At 37.9% G+C, this 27,022-nt stretch overlaps 1 protein-coding gene across 2 annotated transcripts in view; it reads left to right on the top strand.

Moving 5' to 3' along the window:
• Positions 1-27,022, top strand: part of LOC132137160 (pappalysin-1-like) — a 124,818-nt gene that overhangs the window by 53,709 nt on the left and 44,087 nt on the right. For both annotated transcript variants that reach the window (XM_059547454.1, XM_059547453.1), the window contains exons 7-14: positions 3,682-4,183; positions 13,096-13,224; positions 13,667-13,758; positions 17,049-17,245; positions 24,037-24,144; positions 24,745-24,880; positions 25,020-25,233; positions 25,994-26,162. In XM_059547454.1, the coding sequence (XP_059403437.1) occupies positions 3,682-4,183; positions 13,096-13,224; positions 13,667-13,758; positions 17,049-17,245; positions 24,037-24,144; positions 24,745-24,880; positions 25,020-25,233; positions 25,994-26,162 (1,547 nt within the window). The remainder of the gene's footprint in view (positions 1-3,681; positions 4,184-13,095; positions 13,225-13,666; positions 13,759-17,048; positions 17,246-24,036; positions 24,145-24,744; positions 24,881-25,019; positions 25,234-25,993; positions 26,163-27,022) is intronic.

Below are 27,022 nucleotides of genomic sequence, written 5' to 3'. Positions count from 1 at the left end.
GAATGCCCCCTGTCCTCAGACATCTAGGTTAAAGAAAAAAAAAAAAACTTGTTTTTCCTCCTGTTCAGATGTCGTTAGTTGGCTTTTTGGAAATGAGCATTATGGCAGTGATGCCCTTATCGTGTTGCTAGAATTCAATAAAAGAACAACACAGGCACAAACAAAACACAGATGTGAGAGTGCTGTGCAAAGTCAGCCTGATTTGCTACGCAAATTACTCTGCAGTTTCTTGTGTCCATAAGAAAGATCCCACAGTTGATTGAAAACATGAAAAAGATGAGAATAAATGTGAGACACAAAACCAGGAATGCTAGGAATGACTTGTGTCTCTGTCCCACTTTAAAAAAAATTTTTTTTTTTTTTTTTAAATCTGAACTTTTTTGTTTGCTTTGTGAGTTTGATTCATTTGGTGAGAGACGTATGATATAATGTATCAGTTTTGTTTTGTAAAGTCCAGTTCTGCTTGATGGCTCGCAATAGCCTATTTCTGGCTTTGTCCTTTCCCCCTTATCCATCTAATATTTCTTCTAATATTCCCTTGATCAGCAGCTGAGGTACATGGGGGATCTATGTGGGAGACATTTAGCAAAAATTTGTGCATTTGATACTGCAAAAATGCATCTAGTTTCAGAACATCCCAGTTTGCTTTGGGCATCTAATTGAGCGACAAATACCCACCCTAGAACAATGGTGATATCCGAGTCAGATGTGCGAGGGAGGTTACCTAGATGCTTGGCTGAGGTCAACCAAATAAACAACACTTTTGGCCAATGCTTTTTCCATTTGTCATTTAACTTGTAGTCAGACGCTTGACTGAGGTCAACCAAAATAAACGTGAAAGAAGCTTTTACCTCACCTTATTTTTAAATTCGTCATGGAACCAGTCTGACCAAAGACCAGCATTTTAAAAGCAATAGTGGTTTCAAAATGGGATGCTTGAGCCACACCTAAAATGTATAAATGGCATTAAATTAAATAGAATTAAGGAAATTACAAAGAAAAAGACACATTTTTTGATGCAAAACAGAAAAAGATGCTTTGTAGTCCCCCCCTTCTTTCTTTCTTTCTTTCTTTCTTTCTTTCTTTCTTTCTTTCTTTCTTTTTTTAAACATTTTTCTCATCACAACATGAACAATCATATTTGTTTTGAAATATTTAAGCTAAATATAGCAACTTTATTCTGCAAGACAACACAGGTGGATAGAATTAAATAAATAATGTTCTACAAAAGGTAATTTATGAATTATCTTTACATAGTATAGACGCGAGCTTGTAGCTGTTGGCCACTGCTGTAGGTCTCATTTAAGCAGATTTTCCTTCAGAGATTCAGTGGGGCCTCCCTGTCAAGCTCACCCACTCTTCGGGACCCTCCCCCTTCTGCTGCCTCACAATGACCTCTTGACAGTTTCTAAAAAGGAAAAACTGGGCCCAGGGCCAGAATTCTCCCCATGACCTCATGCCGTCTCAACGAAGAACATCATTTGACTCTCTTATAATCTGTTTGTTTGTTTTTGAAATGCCATTCATTAATCCAAGAACCCAATAATTGTATGTAATAGTCATTGTAATTGATATTGTTCAGGGCAATTTCTACAGTCTTTTATGTTCATCTGTAAATAATTAGCAGTGCTTGCTATGGCAAACATGGGTATTGCTATTGGTCATACTTAGGTTTAAGGGTTTAACCCCATTGCAATACCCTGGAAAGCATGCTAGCATCCTGGCGGCATCAATGTACCCCTCTTATTTTTATAGGAACAGTCTTGATTTTCATCCTCTGCTGTCCTCCTTAGGTCCACCAGGAGTCATTTAGAGTCATTTGTTTGTGAATTGGACAACACTGGTCATGCTGTGTGTGTTTAAGTTACTAAAAACGATCAGTTCATAAGTGTCATCTGTGTGTGAATCAGACAACACTAGTCATGCTCTATGTTGTGCACAGGACATTTATATGGAAAAAAAATGTTTCCGATTAATAGCTTAGAGAAAAGTGTCTTTGTTTCCATCCTTTGCTGACCTCCTTAGGTCCATCAGACATAGAGAGATTCAGTAGAATGATTGGCTCATTTAGAGTCATTTGTTTGTTAATTGGACTACACAGCTACACTAAAAAGAATCTTTAAAAAAGTGTTGTAACGATATCAACCTTCATATTCATCCGGAAGAAGGAGGCGGGAACCGGCGGACAATCAACAACATTTTAATAAAGCAAAATAAACACAAAACCAGCGCACCAGCCCCTCACGGACGACTGGTGCGCATAAAATAAAAACCAAAACACAACTAAAAGCCCAGGCCTGGTCCTCTCTCGTCCTTCACTGTCGTCGCTCCAGTTTTATATCCTTCCATCTCCTCCATGGGCCTCGAGACCGGTGGGACGAACAGGTGTAGTTCATCTCCAATCACTCCCCCGGCCTCGCTCCCATGTCCCTCGGCCCCGCCCCACTCGTCACATACCCCCATCGCCCCTCGAAGGCCGGGGGGTACTCCCGAGACTGCGCTCTACTCCCCCCCCCCTCCCTCCGGGGGGGCCGCTCCCGGGGACCTGCGGGAACCTGGGGGTAGGACAGGCGAGGCGAGAGAAAAGGAGATGGAAGGAGGAGCGACAGAGACGAGAGAGGGGAGAGAGGAAAAAAAAAAAAAAAAAAAAAATTCCGGTTCCCAGACGCACCGCTGCTCGGCCCTCCACCAGCTGGGTGATCTCCTCCGCGGTGCCTGGCGGTGGCACTGGACGGCCCTCGGCGGACGGCACGACACTCCTCCGCCGCCCGGTGGACGGCGACGGCTCCTCCGGTTTTGGGCAGCCGGCAGGAGTCCCCCGTTCCCTGCTCCTCCCCGTTCCGGCGGAGGCAGCAGGCTCCGGCCACCTGGCGAACGGCGCCGACTCCTCCGCTCCCTCACGGACGGCAGCCGTCTCTCCACATCATGGGCGGCCGGTAGCGAGATAGCCCGTCCCCGGCAACTCGCTCCAGTCCACCGCCTCGAGCGTCCATGGCGGCACACTCCTCGCCAGCTCGATGGCACCGCGGATTCACCACAGCGGCGAGGGATCTTCAGCAGCGCGTCCCTCCTTCTCCCGGGCTTCGGCACCACTGTAACGATATCAACCTTCATATTCATCTGGAAGAAGGAGGCGGGAACCGGCGGACAATCAAAAACATTTTAATAACAAAATAAACACAAAACAGCGCACCAGCCCCTCACGGACGACTGGTGCGCATAAAATAAAAACCAAAACACAACTAAAAGCCCAGGCCTGGTCCTCTCTCGTCCTTCACTGTCGTCGCTCCAGTTTTATATCCTTCCATCTCCTCCATGGGCCTCGAGACCGGTGGGACGAACAGGTGTAGTTCATCTCCAATCACTCCCCCGGCCTCGCTCCCATGTCCCTCGGCCCCGCCCCACTCGTCACAAGTGTCTTTAAAAAAGGTGGGCCTAGTGAACATCCATTATTTCTTTTTGGCAATATTACCATGGTTCATACTTTAAGGGTTTAAAGGTTTTCAACTGCATAGCAATACTCTGGCAAGCACGCTAACATCCTGGCAGCAAAAATATACCCCTCTCATTTTCATAATCTCACAGTGTCTAAGGGAAAATAACATGACATTAACTTCTGCTAAGTTTGAAACATGTTGACTAGAGGAAAAGTCTTGTTTTTTTTTTTGCTGTCCTCTTTAGGTCCACCAGATGTAGAGCAGGCCTGTGAAGCGAGCGTCAGCACTTGGAGCCCCAACGCTGGCCTAGACTCAAGTAGTGTTGGTTCAGTGATGTGCCCACCCCAGGGCTGTATGCTGCAGCTCGAGTTTGCCTATCCACTGGTGCCTGACTCCCTCACAGTTTGGGTCACCTTCTTCTCTCCGGAGGAGACTGGACTTCCTGCAGTTCACGACATCCTTCTGCTGACCCTCAGTGGCAACAACATCTCACTGGGTCCCCAGTATGTGTTCTGTGATGCAGCATTGACGCTCAAACTTAATGTGAAGGAGGAGGTGTTTGGGGTGCAGTTCTTCACCATGGAGCAGCACTTGGAAATCGATGCCACATTGCTTGCCTCAAAGCCAGACAATCCTCTGTGCCGGTCGTGTCATCCTCTACGCTATAGACTGATTCGTCAGCCACCATTCACACATTCACCACATGGGCTGATCCTTCAGGAACCCACTCTGAGATATGTGGACAGGTAAGGATTAGGGGTGCATATATTATTTATATACAACAGTAGTTTTTAAGCAATATTTTTGAATGAGCTTTTCTTCGTAGTTAAATTTTAGTATAATTTGTTATATGCTTTTGTCATTTAATTAATTTGTTTCAGTTTTCGTTTTTATTTTATTTTATTTCCAGTTCATATTTTAAACGCTTTAACTTAAACTAAATGAAAATTAGAAATGTTGCCCTGGCAACTTTAAGTTTAAGATTTCATATAATATTCATATTTTATTTTATTTCAGCTTTATTTCACTTATCAAAAATGTTTGAATAGTTTTATTTCTAGTTTAGGTTAATACAACATCCAACATGCCTCAAACATAGCTTGATACGATTAAATTTAATTAGATTGAGGGGCCTGTGATCAATATAATAATATTACAGTATTTTATTATGTGTGTCTATTTTACACAATCAGTTTAATCTATATTAGCTCACCAGTGCAACCAAAATACAACATTTAATTTAACTTAACTTATTTGTCATTTGTCTCCCTAACCCTATCCCAGTTTGAACACTCTCGACTTAAAATACACTTTAGTGTTATATAAAATAAATAATATAGAAAAATAAATGAGAAAAGTTGCACATGAGATTATGAATCACAGGACATCATTGGCTTGTGGAATGAGATAAACTATGATAACAGTAACTTGAGTTTTTAGGCTTCGGCATCATGATTGTGTGGCACTTGTACAGTTTAAAAGAGAATGCACACTTTGGCAGAAATACGTATGGGCAGTCATGGGCAATGTGTAGAAATATGGCTAACATCAAAAATAAATATTCAAAAGTTCATCTTAAAAATATTTAAGGCATTGCATTGATACATTGTATTGTTAGTTATTTGATCGATGTATCAATACACATCAATGTATTGTTACATCCCACATAGAATGAAATATTTGTTTTTCTTTTATAAAAGTTTTTAATGGCAAACCCTTAAAGAGGCTCTCAACAGTTTTCTTTTGCATGTCAACATAACTGCCAACATAAACAAATTATGTCAATTTATATGGCACTAACACTATTCAAGATTTCTAGGAAATTTCTAGGAATACTGGCTCATAATGTCTTTGCTTTAGCCATATGTTGATGAGCTTTGACATTGTATGAACGTCTCTTAGGTACTATATGTGTGGTCTTCAAACATATCATTTACTCCTTGGGCTGGGGGTTCAGGTCAGCTCTAAGAATTTCACTGCCAGCTTGTTGTCATCTGAGAGATATATGCTGAAGTGCTTCCAGGCAGTTTAACTTCATGGGATACTCATAAATTCTAAGAGGCCACAAAACAGTTGGAGAGTGTTTGAAGAGCCTCTGCCTCTTTGATGACAGCACAAACAGGCAGACAGATTGACAGACAGACTCCAACTCAATGAATTGGACTACACAGCTTATGCTATATGTTTTTGATTCACTAAAAATAATCAATTCATAAGAGTCATTGGTTTGTGAATCAGACTCTACTTTTTGTGCTGTGTGTTTTTGATTCACTAAATAATCAGTTCAGAGTCATTTGTGTGTGAATGGGACAACACTGGTCATGCTATATATTGTGTGCAGTCTGAAAGTACATTAACGTGCCCCTATTATGCCTTTTTGACTATTACCTTTCATGCAGTGTGTCATGCAACAGTATAAACTATCTGCAAAGTTGTGAAGCCTACAGTGCACGATAGATAAAGAAAAAAAAAATAGTCTGCTTGCAATCGCCTAAATCATCAGGAATTTGAAACTTATTATGTTACGGCCCTACGTCATGGAGTAACACATTTGCATAATGTCCGCCCACCTTTTAGGTCGCCAACTTGCCTGCCCACAAACACAGTAACATTTCTATGTGGTTAACATCATTTCGAGAAGATGCTGTAAGAGTAAATTTGTCTTCTCACATCCCATAGTAACCAAAAACTTGTCTACACTTCACACTGAGAAATGTCCTGCTCCGGTCTCATGTCTATCAGCCAGTTCAACCATTTAATTATCAGACTCCGGCTCGATTTGGTAAGTGAAATTGACATGACATACAGCCAAGTATGGTGACCCATACTCAGAATTCGTGCTCTGCATTTAACCCATCCAAAGTACACACACACAGAAGTGAACACACACACACTGTGAACACACACCTAGAGCAGTGGGCAGCCATTTATGCTGCGGCTCCCGGGGAGCAGTTGGGGGTTCAGTGCCTTGCTCAAGGGCACCTCAGTCATGGTATTGATGGCCTGAGACTTGAACCCACAATCTTAGGGTTAGGAGTCAAACTCAAAGGGCTGTTATTCTGTCATGGCAATGGGCATTTAGTTTCCGACACACGCTGCACAAGAACTGCGCCATCTGACCAATTACAGCAGTAATTTTCTTTTTTACCTTGCATGCATGTAAACCTGTTTTAGGAGTCTAATAAAACAATATTAGCAATATTAGTAACAGTAAATATGGTGACAGCTATATAAAAGTGAAATATATATATATACATATATATAAAACTGAAAATAGTCTTAAATCTTTGCAGAAGTATCCCGTGTTTAGTTTGTAGTAGCACAATCCAAGTTGTGTTAGTGAGGTATACAGATACATCAGCCAACAGTTTAATCTGCTCAGATAATGTGTTTTTTTTTTTATTGAAAAGGTTTGTTTTATATATTAATGCTGCACAGCTGTATTCACCAGATGGTGAGAAAATGTATTTGTGCTTGTACCACTCTGGGATCAGTAAAAAAACTCCCCTTATCTGAAATTCGCAAAAGCTGATGTGTGGAGTAATACAGCGTATTTCAGAAAGACTTCCACTTTTATCAATTTAACAAATTATTTTTTATTAACAAAGTTCGGGAGGAGCATGTTCAGATAATTAACCCGGCCAATTCATCATCAGCAATTACATCATCTGTCCTATCAGCTCAAGAGAGAAATTCTATAAATAGCCCAAGCCACCTTACCTTCATTCTCTCTACAGTATTTCAAGCATCCCTCCACCACCCCGACTCCTCACCATCGTCCCGTTCCAACCTTAGCATGGGGAGCGCTCTGGGTCCGGGATTTTTTTTCTGCAGTAGTTGGATTTGGCATGAACAACATTAAGGCTAGGGGTCAGTCTGAGTCAAAGAAACAGTGTTGTTTTGCTCCTAAATCATACATTAATTGCTATTACAAATGTTTGACTTGGTGACTAACTTTAGTTTAGTTTTTTCTTTCCCCAAAACTGTTACACAATTTACCAGAAAATGTGTATAATTTTATTGCTTTCATGGAGTTTTATTATAGCGGTATAATTGTTCGGAAAGAGAAGTTAAATTAATTATTAAAACCTATAATATGAATGTAATATTGTTAAATTGATACAATTTGTTTTCTTTGTATGTTTTTTTGGAGTTTCTGAAAGCTCAAAATACAGTAAAAATTGTAATAGTGTGTAATATTATTACTTTTCTCAATATTAAGTAATGAAATATTTTTAGTTGAATATTTTATAATGATATTACAGTTTAGTTTCACATGGTCCTTTAGAAATCATTCTAATATGCTAATATCATTCTAACAGGAGATTTAAAATAAAAATAGTCTTTGAATATTTAAAATAGAAATATTTTGTAACATCACAAATGTTGATGTCTATATACATTTATCAATGTAATGCAATTTAATATAGTACAATGATAAAAATAAAGTTTTTTTTGAGTGAGTGAAAATGATGACAGAGCGAGTAAAAATATATATATATAAAGTTAAGCTACAACTCAATTATAGAGTTCTGTAATTGAATTATAGGTAGGGAGTTGTTTCCCAAAGATTCGTAAGAAATATTATTAAATTAACAGAAATCATTTGATGAGATTTGTTTGGACACCTGAAATGAAAAGTATTACTACAGGCATGATTCTTGTCAGTTATTTTGTCCTATTTTATTGTTATTTTTATCATCCACTATCTGTTTTTCTCATTTCTTCTCCCTTTCAGTCCTCAATGTGGGTGGTCTTTGCAGAGTCCAGACAGTCCTGATCCTTCATCACTGTGTGACAATTAACTATAGAACGTTTTAATATCATGGAAAAAAAGGGCCATAAAATGTTTTGTCAGCTCCAGAGTGGCGCAAAATTACATGGCCATTTCCTCCGAGAACCTTCAAACTGCTTCACACACGCCATGTTTTCATTTGCAAATTTATCAATATGATTATGTCACAGGGCAACTAGACAAAGTGTTTTAAAAGAACACACATGACCCACAAATCAATGCTGCATGTGGTAAGCATGCACAGGATATGCTAATTTTAGCACTGTCTTGTGCATTTTAAGGTATAGTTCACCAGCCCAAAATTAACATTTTTGTAATTCATCATTCACCTGCAGGTCATTCCAAACCAATAAGTTGCGATTTCTGCTTGTGAAATGCAAAATTAAAACTTTTTGAACATTCTTAACTCAGAAGGATAATGGATGGATAATGATGGAATTTTTGATGGATAATTGCTTTAAAGCTGTGAAATGCATGTATGATTCATGACTTCAATTCAGAATAGTATCTATAGTATCTATTTAGGACATTCTGGTTTAGACATCTGTGTTTATGCAGTGTATTTTTGTTTTCCAGTAATCTGAAGAGATTACTACTTATCTCCATTAAGGTAACTTTCCCCAGAGCTGTCAATGATTCCAGCAGCGTGCTTCTCTTTCATTCATAGAGCAAATAGTAAGCACCACTTGATGGATCTCTTGGGTTGAGCTGCGGTCTGACCAAACATCTGTGGTTTGGTAAATTATACGATTGAGGTTGTGTTGTTGTTTTATATAACCATATGAAATCTGATTTTGATTTTAAATGACAAATTATTTCCACTCCTTTGAAGTAAGTTTCTTGATCATCATTCTCCTCCTAAACACTTCAAGCAGCAAGCAGCTGCACAGAGGGCTTAGCATTATGAGATGCATCTCTTTCATTCCTTTACAGCGAATACTATAATGCGACTTTTCCAGCATCTGGGCTAAAAGAGAGTACCTTCAGAAAAACTAAGGAAGATGAGTGTGCTTCTCTATGAAGCTCAATAACACGCACCAGAAAAGAGGGACTTGTATATCTCACTCTTCCACATGTTTGTTCCAAAGTCCAGCTGCATTTAAGTGCAGACCACATTGCACAATAAAACAGGTTTTCATTCCATAAGTGATAAATACTAAATGTTTCATTTCCTAGTCTGCATGAAGATATTAATTCACACTTCAAATTAGCCTGCTGACAGAAAAAAAATAATACCGTATGCCTCTTGTATGATTTTTAGTTTCTAAAAATCTGTATTTTTAAATTAGGGATGCACAATAAATATTGGCCAAAAAATTAATGTGCATCTCGTCAGTAAAGCCGGTTCTCTAATCAGCGATAAATTCCATAAGGTGCGTGATTTCACATAGAGCAGCTGTTACTACACAGAGCCGATATTTATCATGCACCCCTATTTTAAATTATTTAACTGCTTAACTGTGTATTCATATTTGAGAAGTGTTTGTCTGATAAAAGGTTTGTTGGCTGTACAACGTGACAATATAAAAAAAAAAAAAACAGGAAATGACTTTACAGAGAGGACCCCTGCAGACCTTCATGACTCTGTCAGATAATAAAGGTTAGTTCAGTTTGTGCGAAGTAATATGGTGTGACTCTCCCCAAAATCTGATATTTATTAATAAATAATTTGTATTTGCAAAAAAAAAAAAACATTTCAAAACCATGTTCACACAGAGCTTTTTTTTTTATTCCACTGCACTACTTTTCCCATGTTCCCATTGTGTATGACATGCTTTATAAAAACACAGCACTCGTGTTAAAATAAGTTAAACAAAAAATGTGCCTCATGTTTTTTTTAATGAAAAAACTTTCTGTATGAATGAATGGCACCTTATGGTTCTTTAACCCATATGGTAATTTGGGAAAGAAAAGAAACCCTGGACAGATGAAAACCTACGAGTGTTGATAGAAACCAACCCATTATGATTTCAGGAAGTGAAACTGGTCACATTTATACCCAGAGATTTTGGCTGCTTCAGTGTCTGGTTACTGTCTTGTTTAACAGCCTGTGTGCTTCCTGAACATTGTCAGTGTTGCACGCTCCCATCTTATTGACTTAAGAGTGAAAGGCTCGGAGCCACAGTGTTTTCCCACACTACTCTGGGGTATCCCGCACGGGAATAGTGATGATGTCATGAGCTCTCACAAATTCCAGAACAGAGGCTTGACAAATGTTGTTATCGTCTGAAAACACCAAGACAGGAAGGTGCTGTGACCGATTTCATCGTTTGAGCTCCAGGGTTTTTGAGGTTCCACGCATATGGGACTATGAAGAGTGCTGTCTTCTTGTACCATGTCTTTGAATGCTGCCGTATTTATAAAAGGTTTTATGTCTGCAGGTTTATTTTTAAGAATGATCTTCTCTGAGTGTTTTTAGCAATGCACAGAAGCTCTGGTTGCTCAAACAAATGATTATGATTTCACAAACAAACAGCCTCACTATAAATTCGTAATGTAGTCACAAGACATTGATGGCTAAATTGATACTTACTCGATTTAATAGGCAAAATATCCTTTCCTGGTTGTGGAAGCCAAGCCAACGGTCTACCTCAGGAGTCACTGTGGCTGTTAAGGATAGCAGCAGTACTCTTTTAGCTTTGCTCTGCCTCTCCACAACAAACATGTCTTAGAAAAACACAGCCACAAGACCAGATTGTGGGCCAAGATCTTCCAGCTCCTGCCTTTGGGGGTTGGCTCAGACTCGGCATGCAGTTCTAGCAAAGTGTCCTCTGGCACTCGGCAGTTCTCACACCACCGAGGCTCTCTGACCCATATTTGACTGTTTGGGAAGTTTGCAGCTGGAGGAGCTAGTGGGGTTTTAGAGTCTCATGGTGGAGCTGATTAAGTCGAATATACCTGAACCAGCTGTGAGGCTTTCTGCACACTGTGCGATCCCTCCAAGTTTGTGTTCCTGCAGGTGAAAAGTTAAAGCGGTGTAAAGGATCAGAGAACCGTATGTGCAGACAGAGGTTTAAAGGTTGATCTGAGTCGCGATTAAAATGTTTTTGTTAACCCGAGCCCCATAAGTGGCTGGGTCAATAACAGCAAGATATTTCATTTATGTTCTTTTTTTTTTTTTTAGAAATAAAGGGAGTTGAGGACTAGTAATGCAGACAGATAAGCGTATTGTCCAAGAGTGAAGCGCCGTACCTCCCCCTCTGCATCCCAAATTGATCCTGCGCTCCCTCCACCTCTATTCTCCATTGCTCTATTCTTTGTGTTTCATTGTGAGGTGAAGATAAATAGAATGTGAGAGGAAATGCATTTTATGGTACGAGGGGGTCTTGGGTCATTTGGGTGGTCCGTTGCTGAGCTTAGAGGCCTGATCCCGGCACATATGATGAATAGAGGTTTGCTCTGTTTCAGCTGAGCCTTGTGCCTCGTGTACCTGAAGGGTTGTATTACAGTCATGACGAGTGCCGAGAGCACACTTTGTACTCCACCTAGAGTCACATTACAATAGCCATCCTTTCTTAGCATCTAATTGTTGGTCCTTGAGGATGAAAGGGGACAGTTAGTTTCGCATGAAATCCCTTAAATTAAATGCACTGAGTGTTTATCGCCTTATAATGGCACACACTACAACTCGTCCCGTAAACACTCATTCCAAAGTAATTTTCCATCTCTCAGCTATAAATATTTAAAAGTGTTAACATAGGCAGAGGTAAGCAGGATTCTTTTAAAGGTATAACGTCTTTTCTTTATACTAAAGGGTTCTGTGTTATATATTTGTGATATAAACATAATATAGAAAAAGTGTGCACGTTCAACTCAAGCAGGAGCAGGACTCAAACTAGCTACTTAGCAGTTCTATAATAAAGTGCTAAATATAATAAAGTGACAAATGAGGACAGTTCCTGTCATGTTTTGTTGAAGTATATAGAAAGCATGTAAGCAATATATATCTGTTCACCAGTGTCTGTTTGACAACAGTGCTCTAGCTTTTTATCAAACTTTTCTCTTTAATAAAACATTTGAAAACCTTACTGAAACATATGTCCCTACCAGAAAATCGGAGCACATCGCTTTTACTCTTTTATAAATAACTCAATGATCTAGGACCGAAATACAGGGCAGATATGCTCACTGAATATAAACCTATAATATATGAAAATATCTGAGCACTTGTTGTTATGCCGCCCATAATTGGAATCAGCTTCCAGAAGAGATCCAATGTGCTAAAACATTAGCCACTTTTAAATCTACTCAAAACTCATCTGTTTAGCTTTAATTTATTGAATGAGCACTGTGCGATGTCCGAAATGATTGCACTGTATTTTTTTATATTTTATTATGATTATTTTTCTTTGTTTTATGTAAAACACTTTGAATTACCATTGTGTACGAAATGTGCTATATAAATAAACTTGCCTTGCCTTGCCTTGCCAACCATTCAAAAGTTTCAGTGGTGGTAAGTGTTTTTTTTTTTTAATGTTTTAAAAAATAGTCACCAAAGCTGAGACATTTAGAAATGTTATTATTATTATTAGTAGTATTATTACTATCAAGAATGTTGAAAACATTTGTGCTGTTAAATCATTTATTCAGTTTTTTTATAAAAACCGTGACATTTTTTTTTACATTTTTGAATTTGGTTTAATATTTTTTTCTACGGTTAATTTAATGTGTCCTTACTGAATAAATGTGTTCATTTCTTACTGACCTCAAACTTTTGAAAGGTAAGGCCCCACAACCTTTTTATTCAACTACAATTTTAAGAATGCAAGCTTTGTGGGGTTGGGTTCCACTAAAACACCTTATAATTTACATCCTGCATAAGAGTTTAATAACATATTAATAATCCTTGTTTATGTTTTCCAGGGACATAAAGCCTGATGAGACGTACACCTACCACGTGCTGACAGTATCTAGAAGAGCAGAGAGTGAACCATCTCCTCCTCTCTCTCACCAGCTGGGCTCACCCTACTGTGGAGATGGACTCATCCAAAAGTGAGTTCACTCTCTAAAGTCTCACTGCATTCAATAAAAATAGATGTAATGGAAATTAAAAACATATCCTTGTGTTTATTGCAACCACTGTGGGTGACAATGGTTACAGCCATGTTATGAAAATAGATAAAGTTTTTCTGAATAAAACAATCTGTACTAGACATAGTCGAAAGAATCCATTATTGAATTGACTTGTTTGCTGAGAAGCTAAATTGTGTAAGATTGTTTCCAGAGGCTGTATCTTGAATTAAATGCATTTCGTTTTGCTCCATTTTTCTTGTTTTGAGTATAAGCCTCATTTTATTTCTTATGTTGGTAAAAGCTGTTTTGAACCATGACTGACATAAAGTTCATTTTTGATATATTTAAAAGCAGTCTTGTGGTAGCAAGGCTATTTGTGTGATTTAACTCTTTTAATGGCTTATGTGTGCATGCCCTTCAGATATCTTGGAGAGCAATGTGATGACATGAACTTCGCTAATGGAGATGGCTGCTCAAATCAGTGCAAGAAAGAGCCGTTGTTCAACTGTGTTGGTATGTGACCATCATCTATAGGTAGAAATGTTAAAGGATTAGTTCAGTTGTAAAGTAAGTCATTATTTACCCTCTTGACATTCCAACCCATATATATTTCATTTTTCTGATGAAAACAAAGGTAACATTTTTGGAGAATCTTGGCCCCTCAAATGTGACCATGTCTTTCAAGGTTTTACTGGGGTTTGTTTTCACACAAAGCTATTGTATGGTTTTAAAAATCTTGGAATGCTGTGCAGTAATCTTATGGTCTCTTTATATATTTGTAAAAAAAAAAAATTGTTCAAAGTGTTCTAAAACATTTTAATCTTTGCAGACTTGGTCAGACATTGTATAAAAACATAGACACTGTATGTGTCATTCTATGGAAAAGATCTGCATAACAATTATTCAGAATAGCTTCTTTTTTGTACAGCAAAAAAATCTATAATAATAATAATAATGTGCATTTGGAAAGACAGGAGAGTGAATAAATAATATTTTTAATTTTTAGCACTATTTCAACAGCAAAGTACAATAAAGTAAAAGTATGCAGTGTAGCATCAGACTGATCGATGTTTTGCTCCAAGAGCATTTAGCTGTATTGCTGATTACTTCTCAGTGCTCTATTGATGTCAGTTCTGCCCAGTTGCCTCGCCATCAATCTCATGGCTTCAACCTGTCATCAGTGTCACAGTGTCCTACACTGACAATGTGTGAAAGACCAAGAAAGTTCTGTTGTACTATCCCTTCGTAGTACAAAACTTGTTAGCTGGTTGTGATGTTAATAGAGTGCTTTAAGTTGTAAGCTGATCAGTTCTGTCAAAACAATTGGCCACATAATTGGACCCTCTTAGGGACATTTAAGTCCCCTCACAAAAGATCTGCCTAACGAGCACCAGCGAACTTTTGTGGCACTTCTTCCTGTTAGCAGGAATGCAACAATCCCCTTTTCTTCTAAATGTGTGGACAGAAAGCTGGAGTGGAGTAAAAAATGACAGAGAGAAAAAAAGGAGGCAGCAAAGAAGAACAGATAAGAAGGGCTTTTGAAGTTCTCTGTTGAATGTAGCCAACATTCATCTAGCTGAAGTCTTGTCTGACCTCTAGGACACCTCTGGAAGTTTGAGGTTGCACTAGTACCCGACAGTGCTTAATTGGCAGTTCCGCTTTTCGCTTTCCTTTTTTTGGGGGGGGGGGGTTCAATGAGTTTATCCTTCACTGCCTTAAAGGAACAGTTCATACAAAAAATACAATTTGTTATTTACACAAAAAATGCAAAAAAAAAAAGAGAGAGAAAGAGAAAACGCAACATAAACGTCAAAGATAAACCATGTTCATTAATTCTTTTTTTTTCTTCTTTTCTTTTTTTAGTTGTACTTTAACTTTTCAACAGTACCTTGACAGTTTACGCTTTCATTACCTTAAGATCTCATTTCCTTTGTCAACATAGCACACCCCAAGTCTCTGTTTATTTGTTCATTGTAATATCATTGATAAGAGCAACTAGCACAGTGTTCAAAAATTGAACACTTTTGCATTTCACTGAGAAAAATAAAGTTAGATCTGGAGCAACATGAGGGTGAGTAAATGACAGATTTTTTAGATCTTGCCAGAACTATTCCTTGAAATAATAGTCACTGACATTCAGCACATTCTACTTGCTTTGCTACATCAGTTTTTTACATCCTCGTGTGGAAAGTTGGAGCTTTCTACAGTATGTCACTTTGAACAGCACTGGCTGCTTTGTCCAAAACATGAATGAACCCCAAGACAAACCTCTGATCAAACAGAAGAGCAAAGATCTATGGTTACATCAACCCTGTGCTTCTTGATGTTGCCAGCACTCTGTTTTGAAAGTGTCACACGAACCGTACACGGTAACACAGTATTAATAAAACACTTCCTCTGCTTTTTTAGCACAGGAAGTGATGTGACAAGGTGCAGCGTGGATCCTGCTGCCCTTTACGCATAGTAGCTTCCTCTGACTGATGTACTGCGGCTGCTGTGCGCCTGAGGATGCCTATAACTTTATAGTCTGTCCTTGTTAGTATTGTTTTGTAGCTTGTCGGGGAAAGAGTGTTTGATTTGATAAGTGCACATCTTGCAAACTTATTTCCTGACTGCTGTTGCAGTGATTGACACCTCGTAGTTGTTGATTACCAGGATGGCTGGACTGAACAGGTGACAGAACATTGCAATTCAAAAAATGTTCCCTTAGTGTCAGCTATACGCATCTAAATTTTGCTGACACCTCAGGGCCTGGGTGAAGACAGGAATGGGACACATCAGGGCACGAATCAAACAACACAAATCAACATTTTGAAAAGGAAGAGCTCTTAATTAAAATGAAGCTTGAAGTCCTTCACCTGATAATGGTAGTGGGATTTTAATTGAGGTGATCTCTTTGCTAGAAATGCGTCTGGGCTGCTGATACATGAAGTACAGTCTTAAAAGATAATGAATCTGTCATCGTGTATGATGATTTATGACTGTCCTTGTTTTAAAACCAGTAAAAAATAGACCATATAATAATACTGTGAAGTAATGCCAAGTTAAACAGTGAGTGCTCTAAACAACTTTTATGACAAACTAAACAGAATGTCATATACTCAGCTAAATTAAATATCATGTTTTTTAACCCCAACAGCTAAAATGGTTAACTCCTCTTATCCTGGCACCACTGTTATTATTATTAAAAATGCTTGTTTTCCAATGTTTTATTTATTTTTATGTTTTCATATAATTCATATTGCTTATGTATGATTTATTTAGCTTTCATTCACATTAGCTTAACGTGTTTTTATTTTTATATTTTTTATTTAGATTTTTTTGTAGAGTGAGATCATTTTAAAACTGCATAGACCTAAGATGTGTTGTTATAATTTTAAAATGTTAAAATGCAAACAAGTTATTACTTACCAACAGAAACTATATTTATCTGCATATTATTCAGACCGTGTAAATGCAATTTATTTGGCAGGTCAATAAAGTGTAATTTATTCAGCGAATATTCAAATTAGCCTCAAGTTCTTTTTTTCTTTTCTTTTTATTCTTGTAAACATGTACAGTAAGTAAGTTAATTTAATAATTTACGTACCCAAACAATTATTAATGTATATATACTGTAGATAATTGCTTTGAAGTAGATGGGTGGAGGGTTTCTTTGAAGTCATCCACCACCTGAAACTGTCTGAGAAGCACTAAAGTTAAGGACGTGAATAACTGCTACAAGCTCACGATTTGAAATGGGCTTTTGATGCAGTGGTTCAGTGTTTCTCATACCAGTTCATCTCTATCTCTCTCCTCTGAAGATGAGCCCAGCTTGTGTTACGTCTATGATGGTGATGGTGTGTGTGAGGACTTTGAGCGGGAGGCGAGCGTAAGGGATTGTGGCCTCTACACCCCGAACGGCTTCCTGGATCAGTGGGCCACTGCGGTGCAGGTGTCCAATGAGGAGAAGATACACTGTCCAGCGGAGGTGGCTGCCGGATATCCTGCAGTGACAAAGGTGAGTATGCTTAAAGAGGCACTTTTACAAGCATACCTGCACATACATTGTGTAGGATGTGCTAAAGACCCCATATAAATGTTGATGATGTCATGTCAGTGTTATTTTAGTGTCATTTATAGACCATTATAGGTTTTTTGTTTTTGAAAACTTTGAAGGTTTGGAACTAACTTTTATTTTTCATGTTATGTTCTTTTATTATTTTCTTTTTTTATATTTCTGTTTAGGTTTAATATATAATAATTTCAGAATTCGTTTTTATTTTTGTCCAGTTAGCACTTCAGTGCTTCAACTTAAACTTTTTTCATGTAGTTACCGAGGCAATAATTTCTAATTTCTACGTTTTAATCTCTTAATTTTATTTTATTTCAGCTGTATTTCAAAAGGAAAAAGGAAAGGAAGCTGCAAGTCAAGCCATTTCATGGGGTCTTTCAAAGAGAAATGTTGGCGTATTAAATGAGCAGTTATTATTTATGAACACAAGCGGCTCTTTTTACTAAGAACACTGAAGAATCTCAGATATAAAATATAATATATGTCAGACTGAAATGCAGCTTTTCACAATAAATGGCTGAGAAGCAGATTCTGTTAAAGAGAGATTTGAGACATTGCTCTAACCCTTCACACATGGAAGTAGTAAAAAATTGGCTCTTTCTGAGGGACATCTAAAAAAAACTGTGTTGTTTTACTCCCTGGATATTTCAACATGATACATTTGTAATTTTACAGTTTTATTGGCCACTTCTCCTCCTCTTCTCCCCCCTCTCGTGATGTTTGAGGAGCGCGAGTCTCCTGCGCCCGAAATCGTGCAAGCTCCTGAATTAATCATGTCACAAAACTACTCCTATCATGCTGTGCGCAACCTAAGGATTTATGGCACTGAGAAATGGCCATTTTTCACAATTGAGCTTGAACCTCATTGTTGGGAGAAAATGCGTATTGTGGCTCATAATGGGAAAAGATAGCACATAGGATACAATGACATTGAATAGTTAGTCTTGCCGATACACCTTTGTGTGGAGTTTGTACTTTCGCTTCACAGTCTCGCAAGTATTTTATATGAATGTAAATCAAGGCCTCGTTCAGCTTGGAAACAGTTGGTGATCAATGTTAGCGCTGTATCAGAATGACTAAATGCTTCTTTGCTTATTTTGTGGTGCAGCGGGAAAACAGAGATGCAGAACGGACTGCGTACAGTAGTGTACTTGAATCAACCGAGAAGAGGTGGAGGAGCGGGGAACGGTGTCACTGATCTTACTGTGGCGTGCTGAGAGAGAGCTATAAAGAGAGAGAGAAAGAGAGAGGAATCTCATGACACTAGGCGAGGAGTGCAGAAACGAATATCCTATTCTTCCCTTTTTTCACCCCATTTCTCCCTCTCTAAGCCTCTTTTAAGCATTACATCAGAATTCTCTAGTTTTGCGGCTAATTTTGTATGCGTTTCATTCAATTTTTATAAGGCATTTAGAGATGAAAAAGATGTTATGAATCCCCCTGCTCCAGTCAGCTGTCTCCCTGCAGAGCTGTCTTAGAGTAGTGAATGAAGTAAATTTCCGGTCTCTCAGTCTAATTCATGTAATATTACATCACCTCTAGATCTGTGAACTGAAAGATGATTCCACTTTCAGAAACAAATTCATTTCTGTCCAGAAAGATTATATCCGTGTAAAATGTATGAACAACTGCTTTTCTGCTTTCTTTAAAAAATTAAGAAAAAAAAGCTATTACTGTTCAGGAATTAACTGCATGATATTACATTATACTGCACTGCAAAACTCATTGTTTATCAGTATGTTGACCTTTTTTCAATAAAAATAAATAAAAGTACAATTTACATAAAAAAAATCACAAAATAAAAATATTTTTCACCCTTTTATTTATTGTTATACACCATTTCCAAATAAAAAAATATATATAACAATAATACTAAATATATACATACAGTGGGGAAAATATTTATTTGATCTCCTGCTGATTTTGTAAGTTTGCCCACTTACTAAGAAATGAAGGACCTGTAATTCTTATGGTAAGTTTATTTGAAAAGATAGAGACAGAATATCAACCAGAACTAAAAAAAAACAAAGAAAACAACACATTATATGATGTTTTAGTAACAAGAGTCGGGAGGAGCGCGTCAGATACTTAGCCTAATCAACACAGGTGGACCACAATCAAGTAATCAATACCATAGTATAAATATCGCTGACTTACCTCTATCCATTGACAGTTTATCAGCATCCCTCCTCCACCCCATCTCCTCACTTCGAGTTCACTTTATAAATAGACTGGGAAGGGGGGGGTACTCTAGGTTTGGGCCATTCCCGAGCTTGGAGCTCTTCCCCGGACAGCACGTCAAATATGCATACCATACATCAGCTAATTATATGTAAGCGTGAACTCATAAAAATATAGTTTAGAGATTGATTTGCATTTCAGTGAGTGAAATAAGTATTTGATCCCCTACCAACAGGCAAGAATTCTGGCTCTCACTGATTGGTTATGTGCCCATGTGGAACAGATTAGTCTTGCAACTTTAAGAAGTTACTCCTAATGTCAGCTCGTTAGGTGAATAAGACACCTGTCCACACAATCTGTATCTTCCATTCCAACCTCTCCCACCACCATGGGCAAGACCAAAGAGCTGTCAAAAGATGTCAAAGACAAAATTGTAGATCCGCACAAGGTTGGAACAGTCTTCAAGACTATCAGCAAGAAACTTGGGGAAAATGAGACAACTGTTGGTGCAATTATTCGGAAATGGAAGAAATAAAAAACAACCATCAATAGGCCTCAGTCTGGAGCTCTATGTAAGATCTCGCTTCATGGGGTAAAGATGATCATGAGAAAGGTGAGGGATCAGCCCCGAACTACACGGAAGGTGCTTGTTACTGATCTTAAGGCAGTTGGGACCACAATCACAAAGCATAACATTGGTAACACACTACGCTGCAACTGAAATCCTGCAGCGCCCCCCTGCCCAAGAAGGCACATGTACAGACACGTTTAAAGTTTGCCAAAGAACATCTAAATGATTCAGAGAAGGCTTGGGAGAAAGTGCTGTGGTCAGATGAGAAATTGAGCTCTTTGGCATTAACTCGACTCGCCGTGTTTGGAGGGAGAGAAATTACACAAAGAACACCATCCCTACAGTCAAGCACAGAGGTGGAAACATTATGATTTGGGGCTGTTTTTGTGCTAAGGGTACAGGACGATTTCACGTCATTGAGGGGCAAATTGATGGGGCCATGTACTGTAAAATCTTGGACAAGAAGCTCCTTCCCTCAGCCAGAAAACTGAAGATGGGTCATGGATGGGTCTTCCAGCATGACAGTGACCTGAAACATACCTCCAAGGCAACAAAGGAGTGGCTCAAAAAGAAGCACATTAAGGTCATGGAGGGGTCTAGCCAGTCTCCAGACCATAATCCTATAGAAAATCTGTGGACGAAGCTGAAACATTGAGTTGCCAAACAACAGCCAAGAAATCTTAAGGATTTAGAGAGGATCTGTTAAGAAGATTGGATCAAAATCCCTCCTGAGATGTGTGCAAACCTGGCGACCAACTACAGAAAACATCTTACCTCTGTGCCTGCCAACAAAGGTTTCTGCACCAAGTACAGTAGTAAGTCATGTTTTGCTTGGGGATCAAATACTTATTTCACTCACTGAAATGCAAAACAATTTCTAACCTTTATATAAGATATATATATATATACAACCCGAATTCCGGAAAAGTTGGGACGTTTTTTAAATTTTAATAAAATGAAAACTAAAAGACTTTCAAATCACATGAGCCAATATTTTATTCACAATAGAACATAGATAACATAGCAAATGTTTAAACTGAGAAAGTTTACAATTTTATGTGCAAAATGAGCTCATTTCAATTTTGATTTCTGCTACAGGTCTCAAAATAGTTGGGACGGGGCATGTTTACCATGGTGTAGCATCTCCTTTTCTTTTCAAAACAGTTTGAAGACGTCTGGGCATTGAGGCTATGAGTTGCTGAAGTTTTGCTGTTGGAATTTGGTCCCATTCTTGCCTTATATAGATTTCCAGCTGCTGAAGAGTTCGTGGTCGTCTTTGACGTATTTTTCGTTTAATGATGCGCCAAATGTTCTCTATAGGTGAAAGATCTGGACTGCAGGCAGGCCAGGTTAGCACCCGGACTCTTCTACGACGAAGCCATGCTGTTGTTATAGCTGCAGTATGTGGTTTTGCATTGTCCTGCTGAAATAAACAAGGCCTTCCCTGAAATAGACGTTGTTTGGAGGGAAGCATATGTTGCTCTAAAACTTTTATATACCTTTCAGCATTCACAGAGCCTTCCAAAACATGCAAGCTACCCATACCGTATGCACTTATGCACCCCCATACCATCAGAGATGCTGGCTTTTGAACTGAACGCTGATAACATGCTCGAAGGTCTCCCTCCTCTTTAGCCCGGAGGACACGGCGTCCGCGATTTCCAACAAGAATGTCAAATTTGGACTCGTCTGACCATAAAACACTATTCCACTTTGAAATAGTCCATTTTAAATGAGCCTTGGCCCACAGGACACGACGGCGCTTCTGGACCATGTTCACATATGGCTTCCTTTTTGCATGATAGAGCTTTAGTTGGCATCTGCTGATGGCACGGCGGATTGTGTTTACCGACAGTGGTTTCTGAAAGTATTCCTGGGCCCATTTAGTAATGTCATTGACACAATCATGCCGATGAGTGATGCAGTGTCGTCTGAGAGCCCGAAGACCATGGGCATCCAATAAAGGTCTCCGGCCTTGTCCCTTACGCACAGAGATTTCTCCAGTTTCTCTGAATCTTTTGATGATGTTATGCACTGTAGATGATGAGATTTGCAAAGCCTTTGCAATTTGACGTTGAGGAACATTGTTTTTAAAGTTTCCCACAATTTTTTTACGCAGTCTTCCACAGATTGGAGAGCCTCTGCCCATCTTTACTTCTGAGAGACTCTGCTTCTCTAAGACAAAGCTTTTATAGCTAATCATGTTACAGACTTGATATCAATTAACTTAATTAATCACTAGATGTTCTCCCAGCTGAATCTTTTCAAAACTGCTTGCTTTTTTAGCCATTTGTTGCCCCGTGCCAACTTTTTTGAGACCTGTAGCAGGCATTACATTTTAAATGACCTAATTAAGTGGATAAAAGTGTAAAATTTCTCAGTTTAAACATTTGCTACGTTATCTATGTTCTATTGTGAATAAAATATTGGCTCATGTGATTTGAAATTCCTTTAGTTTTCATTTTATTAAAATGTAAAAAACGTCCCAACTTTTCCGGAATTCGGGTTGTATATATATATATATATATATATATATATATATATATATATATATTCTGTCTCTATGCGTTAAAATAAACCTATCATAAAAATGACAGACCCTTAATTTCTTTGTAAGTGGGCAAACTTACAAAATCTGCAGGGGATCAAATAAATATGTTCCCCACTGAATGTATGTGTATGTATATATGTATTTGTATATATCATTTTGTTACTATAGTTAACTAAAACCATAAAAACCTTTATTACTTAAAAAAAAAAAACTTTAACTGAAAAAACTTATTTTATATTTTTACTTTACATATTTTATTTCAGGTAGTAACCAGGGCAACATTTGTGATTTTTATTTAGTTTAACTACAAAAAATTGCAAAAACACAGATCAACATTAAGAATATTTTAAGTTTAAAATAACAACAACAACAAAAATTCCAATATATCTCAATCAGTGATATTTTAGTATCATTTATACTATATATACTGTATACACAAATATAACAAATAATTTGCTAATGAGGTACAAAAAACAAAAGATAAATGTATGAAGGGGAAATGAGATCAGCTTAAAAGCCTGACAGTTACTGGCACACCTGTACTGCTGACCGAGCAAACAATACTCTCTGCATATCACACCAAAATTCCTGGGGACATCTATATTGGGCAGGTTCAGAAGACCGCTTAAGTGAAAGCACTGCTGTCCTAACCTGCTCACACTGCTGTTACAAATACACAAACACTGAACACATAATTAGTGCCATTCACTCGATGAGGAAGCGTGTAGCTCTCCAGTGTCACCTAGCGTTGCAACACTGTCACCCCACATTTGGGTTCAAGGGGTTCAGTGAGGTTCTCTGTCACATTATTCTACAGTGAAATGAAATACACTCTATACTATTCACCATGAAACAAGGGTGAAGAGTTTAGAAGACTTGGACTAGGAGTTAGATGTTCAGTTGAAATGCCACTACAAAGGCAATGTAGAGTACTTCCTTTTGAACCAACTTGACCCTCCCTGAAGGATTGTATGATTGGTGAACTTTACTGTCACACAGAGTCAAACTTCTTCATGAGAGTAATTCTGAAACTTAACAGTTACTGTTAAGTTTCAGAATTACTGTCATGAAAACAGTAAGTACTGTTTTCTATTTTAATATGTTTTAAAATGTCATTTATTCCAGTTAAGGCAATTCTGAATTTTCAGCTTTACTCAAATCCTCAGTGTCACATGATACTTTAGAAATCATTCTAAAATGCTGATTTGCTTCAATACTTATTATTATTAGTGTTGAAAATTCTTACTGACCCTAACTTTTGAATGGTAGTGTGTGTACACACACACACACACACACACATATATATATATATATATATATATATATATATATATATATATATATATATATACACACACACTTTGATTGGCCACATTCAATGAGTAACCAAGAAAGAGGAAAGACAGTAAACATCTCTTATGTTTGTTTGCTTAGAGCTGTCAGTCGAAGGTGTTCGACCTGTCACATGGCGTGTCTCAGTACGCTTGGTTTCCTTGTGAGGAATCTCAGCAGCACAGCTGGACTTCACAATTTTGGCTGAAGGTAAGAGATGGCTAAGCATGATAATGTAACTTTTTGGTTTCAGTTGAACAGATTAATGTCATGACACATCAGGTGCATATATTTGATCATGTAACTTACCATGGTTTCACCAAGTAGTACATATTCCTGAAACAACATTCTTCTAAACCAATCAGATTTTAGGGTTAGGGTTTGTAAATAAAACAACTTTATTATCAGTCTACAAGTTTCAAGTAGTCATGGGAAACCTATGAAGTTTAGAGAATTTTAACATTTTGATATGAAAAAATTTCTGGTTGAATAAGCAAAATTTTAATAAAATGATAACAAAAAAAAAAAAATTCTATATCCAGTAATTACAAATGACTGGGAGAGTCAGGGGAAATTCATTGGTCAATAAGTGTAGGAACCCTGAACCTCATTTCCCTAAAAATGTAAGAGTAGTTAATGGTTAGGACAGAATGGGGTTAGAATACTGTTGTTATTGTGTTTAATCAATAAAAGATTTTGATCCAGAAGCACATGCTACTTGGTGAAGTCACAATTATCAACCAAAATGAACGGACTGTCAGTGAGGTTTTTTAATTTTAATTTTGGTTTGTTTTTTTTTCCTCCCAAAAGGCCTATTACGCTCATCCTATGGTGGCTGCTGCAGTCATCATACATCTGGCTGCTGACGGAACAGCCGACATCGACCAGAGACAACACAACATTACTGTTCAGCTGCTGGACACTAAGGAGCAAACCCACCCTCTCGGTCAGTCTCAGCCAAATGTCCATAACATTTGAACACACTTTTTACCCCAAGCTCTATGTTCTATCTAGAACATTAAGGTGGAAGGTGATTTTTGTACTGTATTTTATTTTATTTTTTTGCCATGACTGGATGGTTTTAGGGGACTGGAGGCTGAGCTGCCGGAACAATCCACTGGTAATTCCTGTGAGTCATGACCTGAGTGTGGCCTTCTACCGAACAAAAGCCATTATAGTGAGCTTCAGCTCTTCTCTGGTGGCCATCTCAGGTGTTGGGCTGCGTTCCTTTCAATATTTTGACCCCATCACTATCAGCGGCTGCCAGAGCAATGAAATCTACAACCCTATGGGCCAAAGGTGAGGACATAAATCTACCCTCTCATGTCAGTATAAAGGCTAAATGGTTTGCCAGTCCACAGCGCTTAGATGTGGTCTTAGATCTGTAATTACAGTATTTGATTTTTTTTTTTAATAATGTTATGATGTCTATTGCAGTGGTGACAAGTTTTGAAGAAATGTTGATGACACATTTATTTAATCCTCTATTGCACAATGTAATTTAATTAATCCATTTTCTTCACTTTGCAAGTGCATGATGCGTAAAAGATGGCAATAAAATGATTAATAATAAAGGGATGTCTGAACAAAAAACAATAAAAAAGCCTTTTTTTTGGTCACACTATATCCTTACAGTCAACAGCAAAGCTTTCGTTTTACATCCATTAAATATGATTAACAATTGTTAGTGAGAAAATTTTTAAACTTTAAACATTTATAATGATAGAAATTATTTGTTTGGTATGAGAAATTACATACATTTGTTTGCTTGTTAAATAAAATTGTGCAACAGCGGAAATGTATACTTTGTATTTGTTTTTGTATTTGACTTTTATTAACCTTCTTTTTATTAAAATTTAAGTAAAAATGTAAAATATAGTTTTAACTAGAGGCCAATATTAAATTCAGTTTTTGTTAAGTTCAAGTCTTTGATTAAGAAGATTCTGATGAGTTTATTTCCATTGTCGCATGGATTTGCTTTCATAATGCAAGAGTGTTAAAGTAAACTAATTGTAGGTTTCACATTGTCATAATGTAAGTTCCTTGTGTAATCCCTCAGTTGTGTTCATTACTCGTGTGACGCCACTGAATGTCAGAAGCCTATGGTCAGTAATGCGGAGATGAAGTGCAGTAGTCCTGGATTCTTCAACGGAGCTCGCTGCACTATCACCTGCAACCGAGGATATACACTGAAGATACACCGAGATGATGATATCATTAAAACACAGGTAATACAGTCTTGTTCATTGCTTTTTGAATGTGTATTTGTGGATGCTACATGGTGTGTGTGTGTGTGTGTGTGTGTGTGTGTGTGTGTGTGTGTGTGTGTGTGTGTGTGTGTGTGTGTGTGCTTACTCTCTGTGCTTTTATTCTGCAATAAATGTCTTAAATTTTTTATTCCAAGTATTTTGACCAGGTTTCAGAGAGCACATAACACAAACATACACATGCACACTCATGCACACACAGCGGTTTATATTACATTAAACAATAATCATTGACTCATGCCCTGACCACATAGAGAGAAAGTAGCAGTAAAGATTTATGGCTCACGTAGGTTTCGCTAACCAAACTGTGAGACGGTAAGTGAATGGTCACAATAACTGGCACACAGGCCAATGGGCTTTCTGTTATTGGCTTGATGCTGTTTTTATGCCTTTCTCTCTGCCTGGAACTGCTGAAATGGTCCATGTGGCTCAAATAAAAGAGAAGCTGTAGATTTTTCATAAACATTACTCTCCCTCTCACCCTCCCTTCTGACTGGAAGGGTTTTGTTGTTATTGTTGTTGTAATAGGCTAGAATGGCAACCTCAACCAAACTGTGAATAATGGAAGCAAAAAGCACTAAACAAGACCAATAACCTTGATTTAGAACCTATTAAAACATTATACCCAATTTTCCCATGATATGTACTTACAAGTGATTTCCCTACCAGTAAATATAGTTGCCACTTTTGACTAAATATACAAAAAGCTATAGATCTGGAGGGTTTGCATTCGTCATGCTTCCTGGAAGTAGGGGTGGGAAGTTGACGGCCTCATGTGACAGGAAGGAAGGACGTGAATACCTTTTTTTTTTTTCTTGAAA

The sequence above is a fragment of the Carassius carassius genome, chromosome 4, assembly GCF_963082965.1.
Source record: "Carassius carassius chromosome 4, fCarCar2.1, whole genome shotgun sequence".
NCBI classification, from domain to species: Eukaryota; Metazoa; Chordata; class Actinopteri; order Cypriniformes; family Cyprinidae; genus Carassius; species Carassius carassius.
This window is presented reverse-complemented; position numbering and strand designations above follow the sequence as displayed.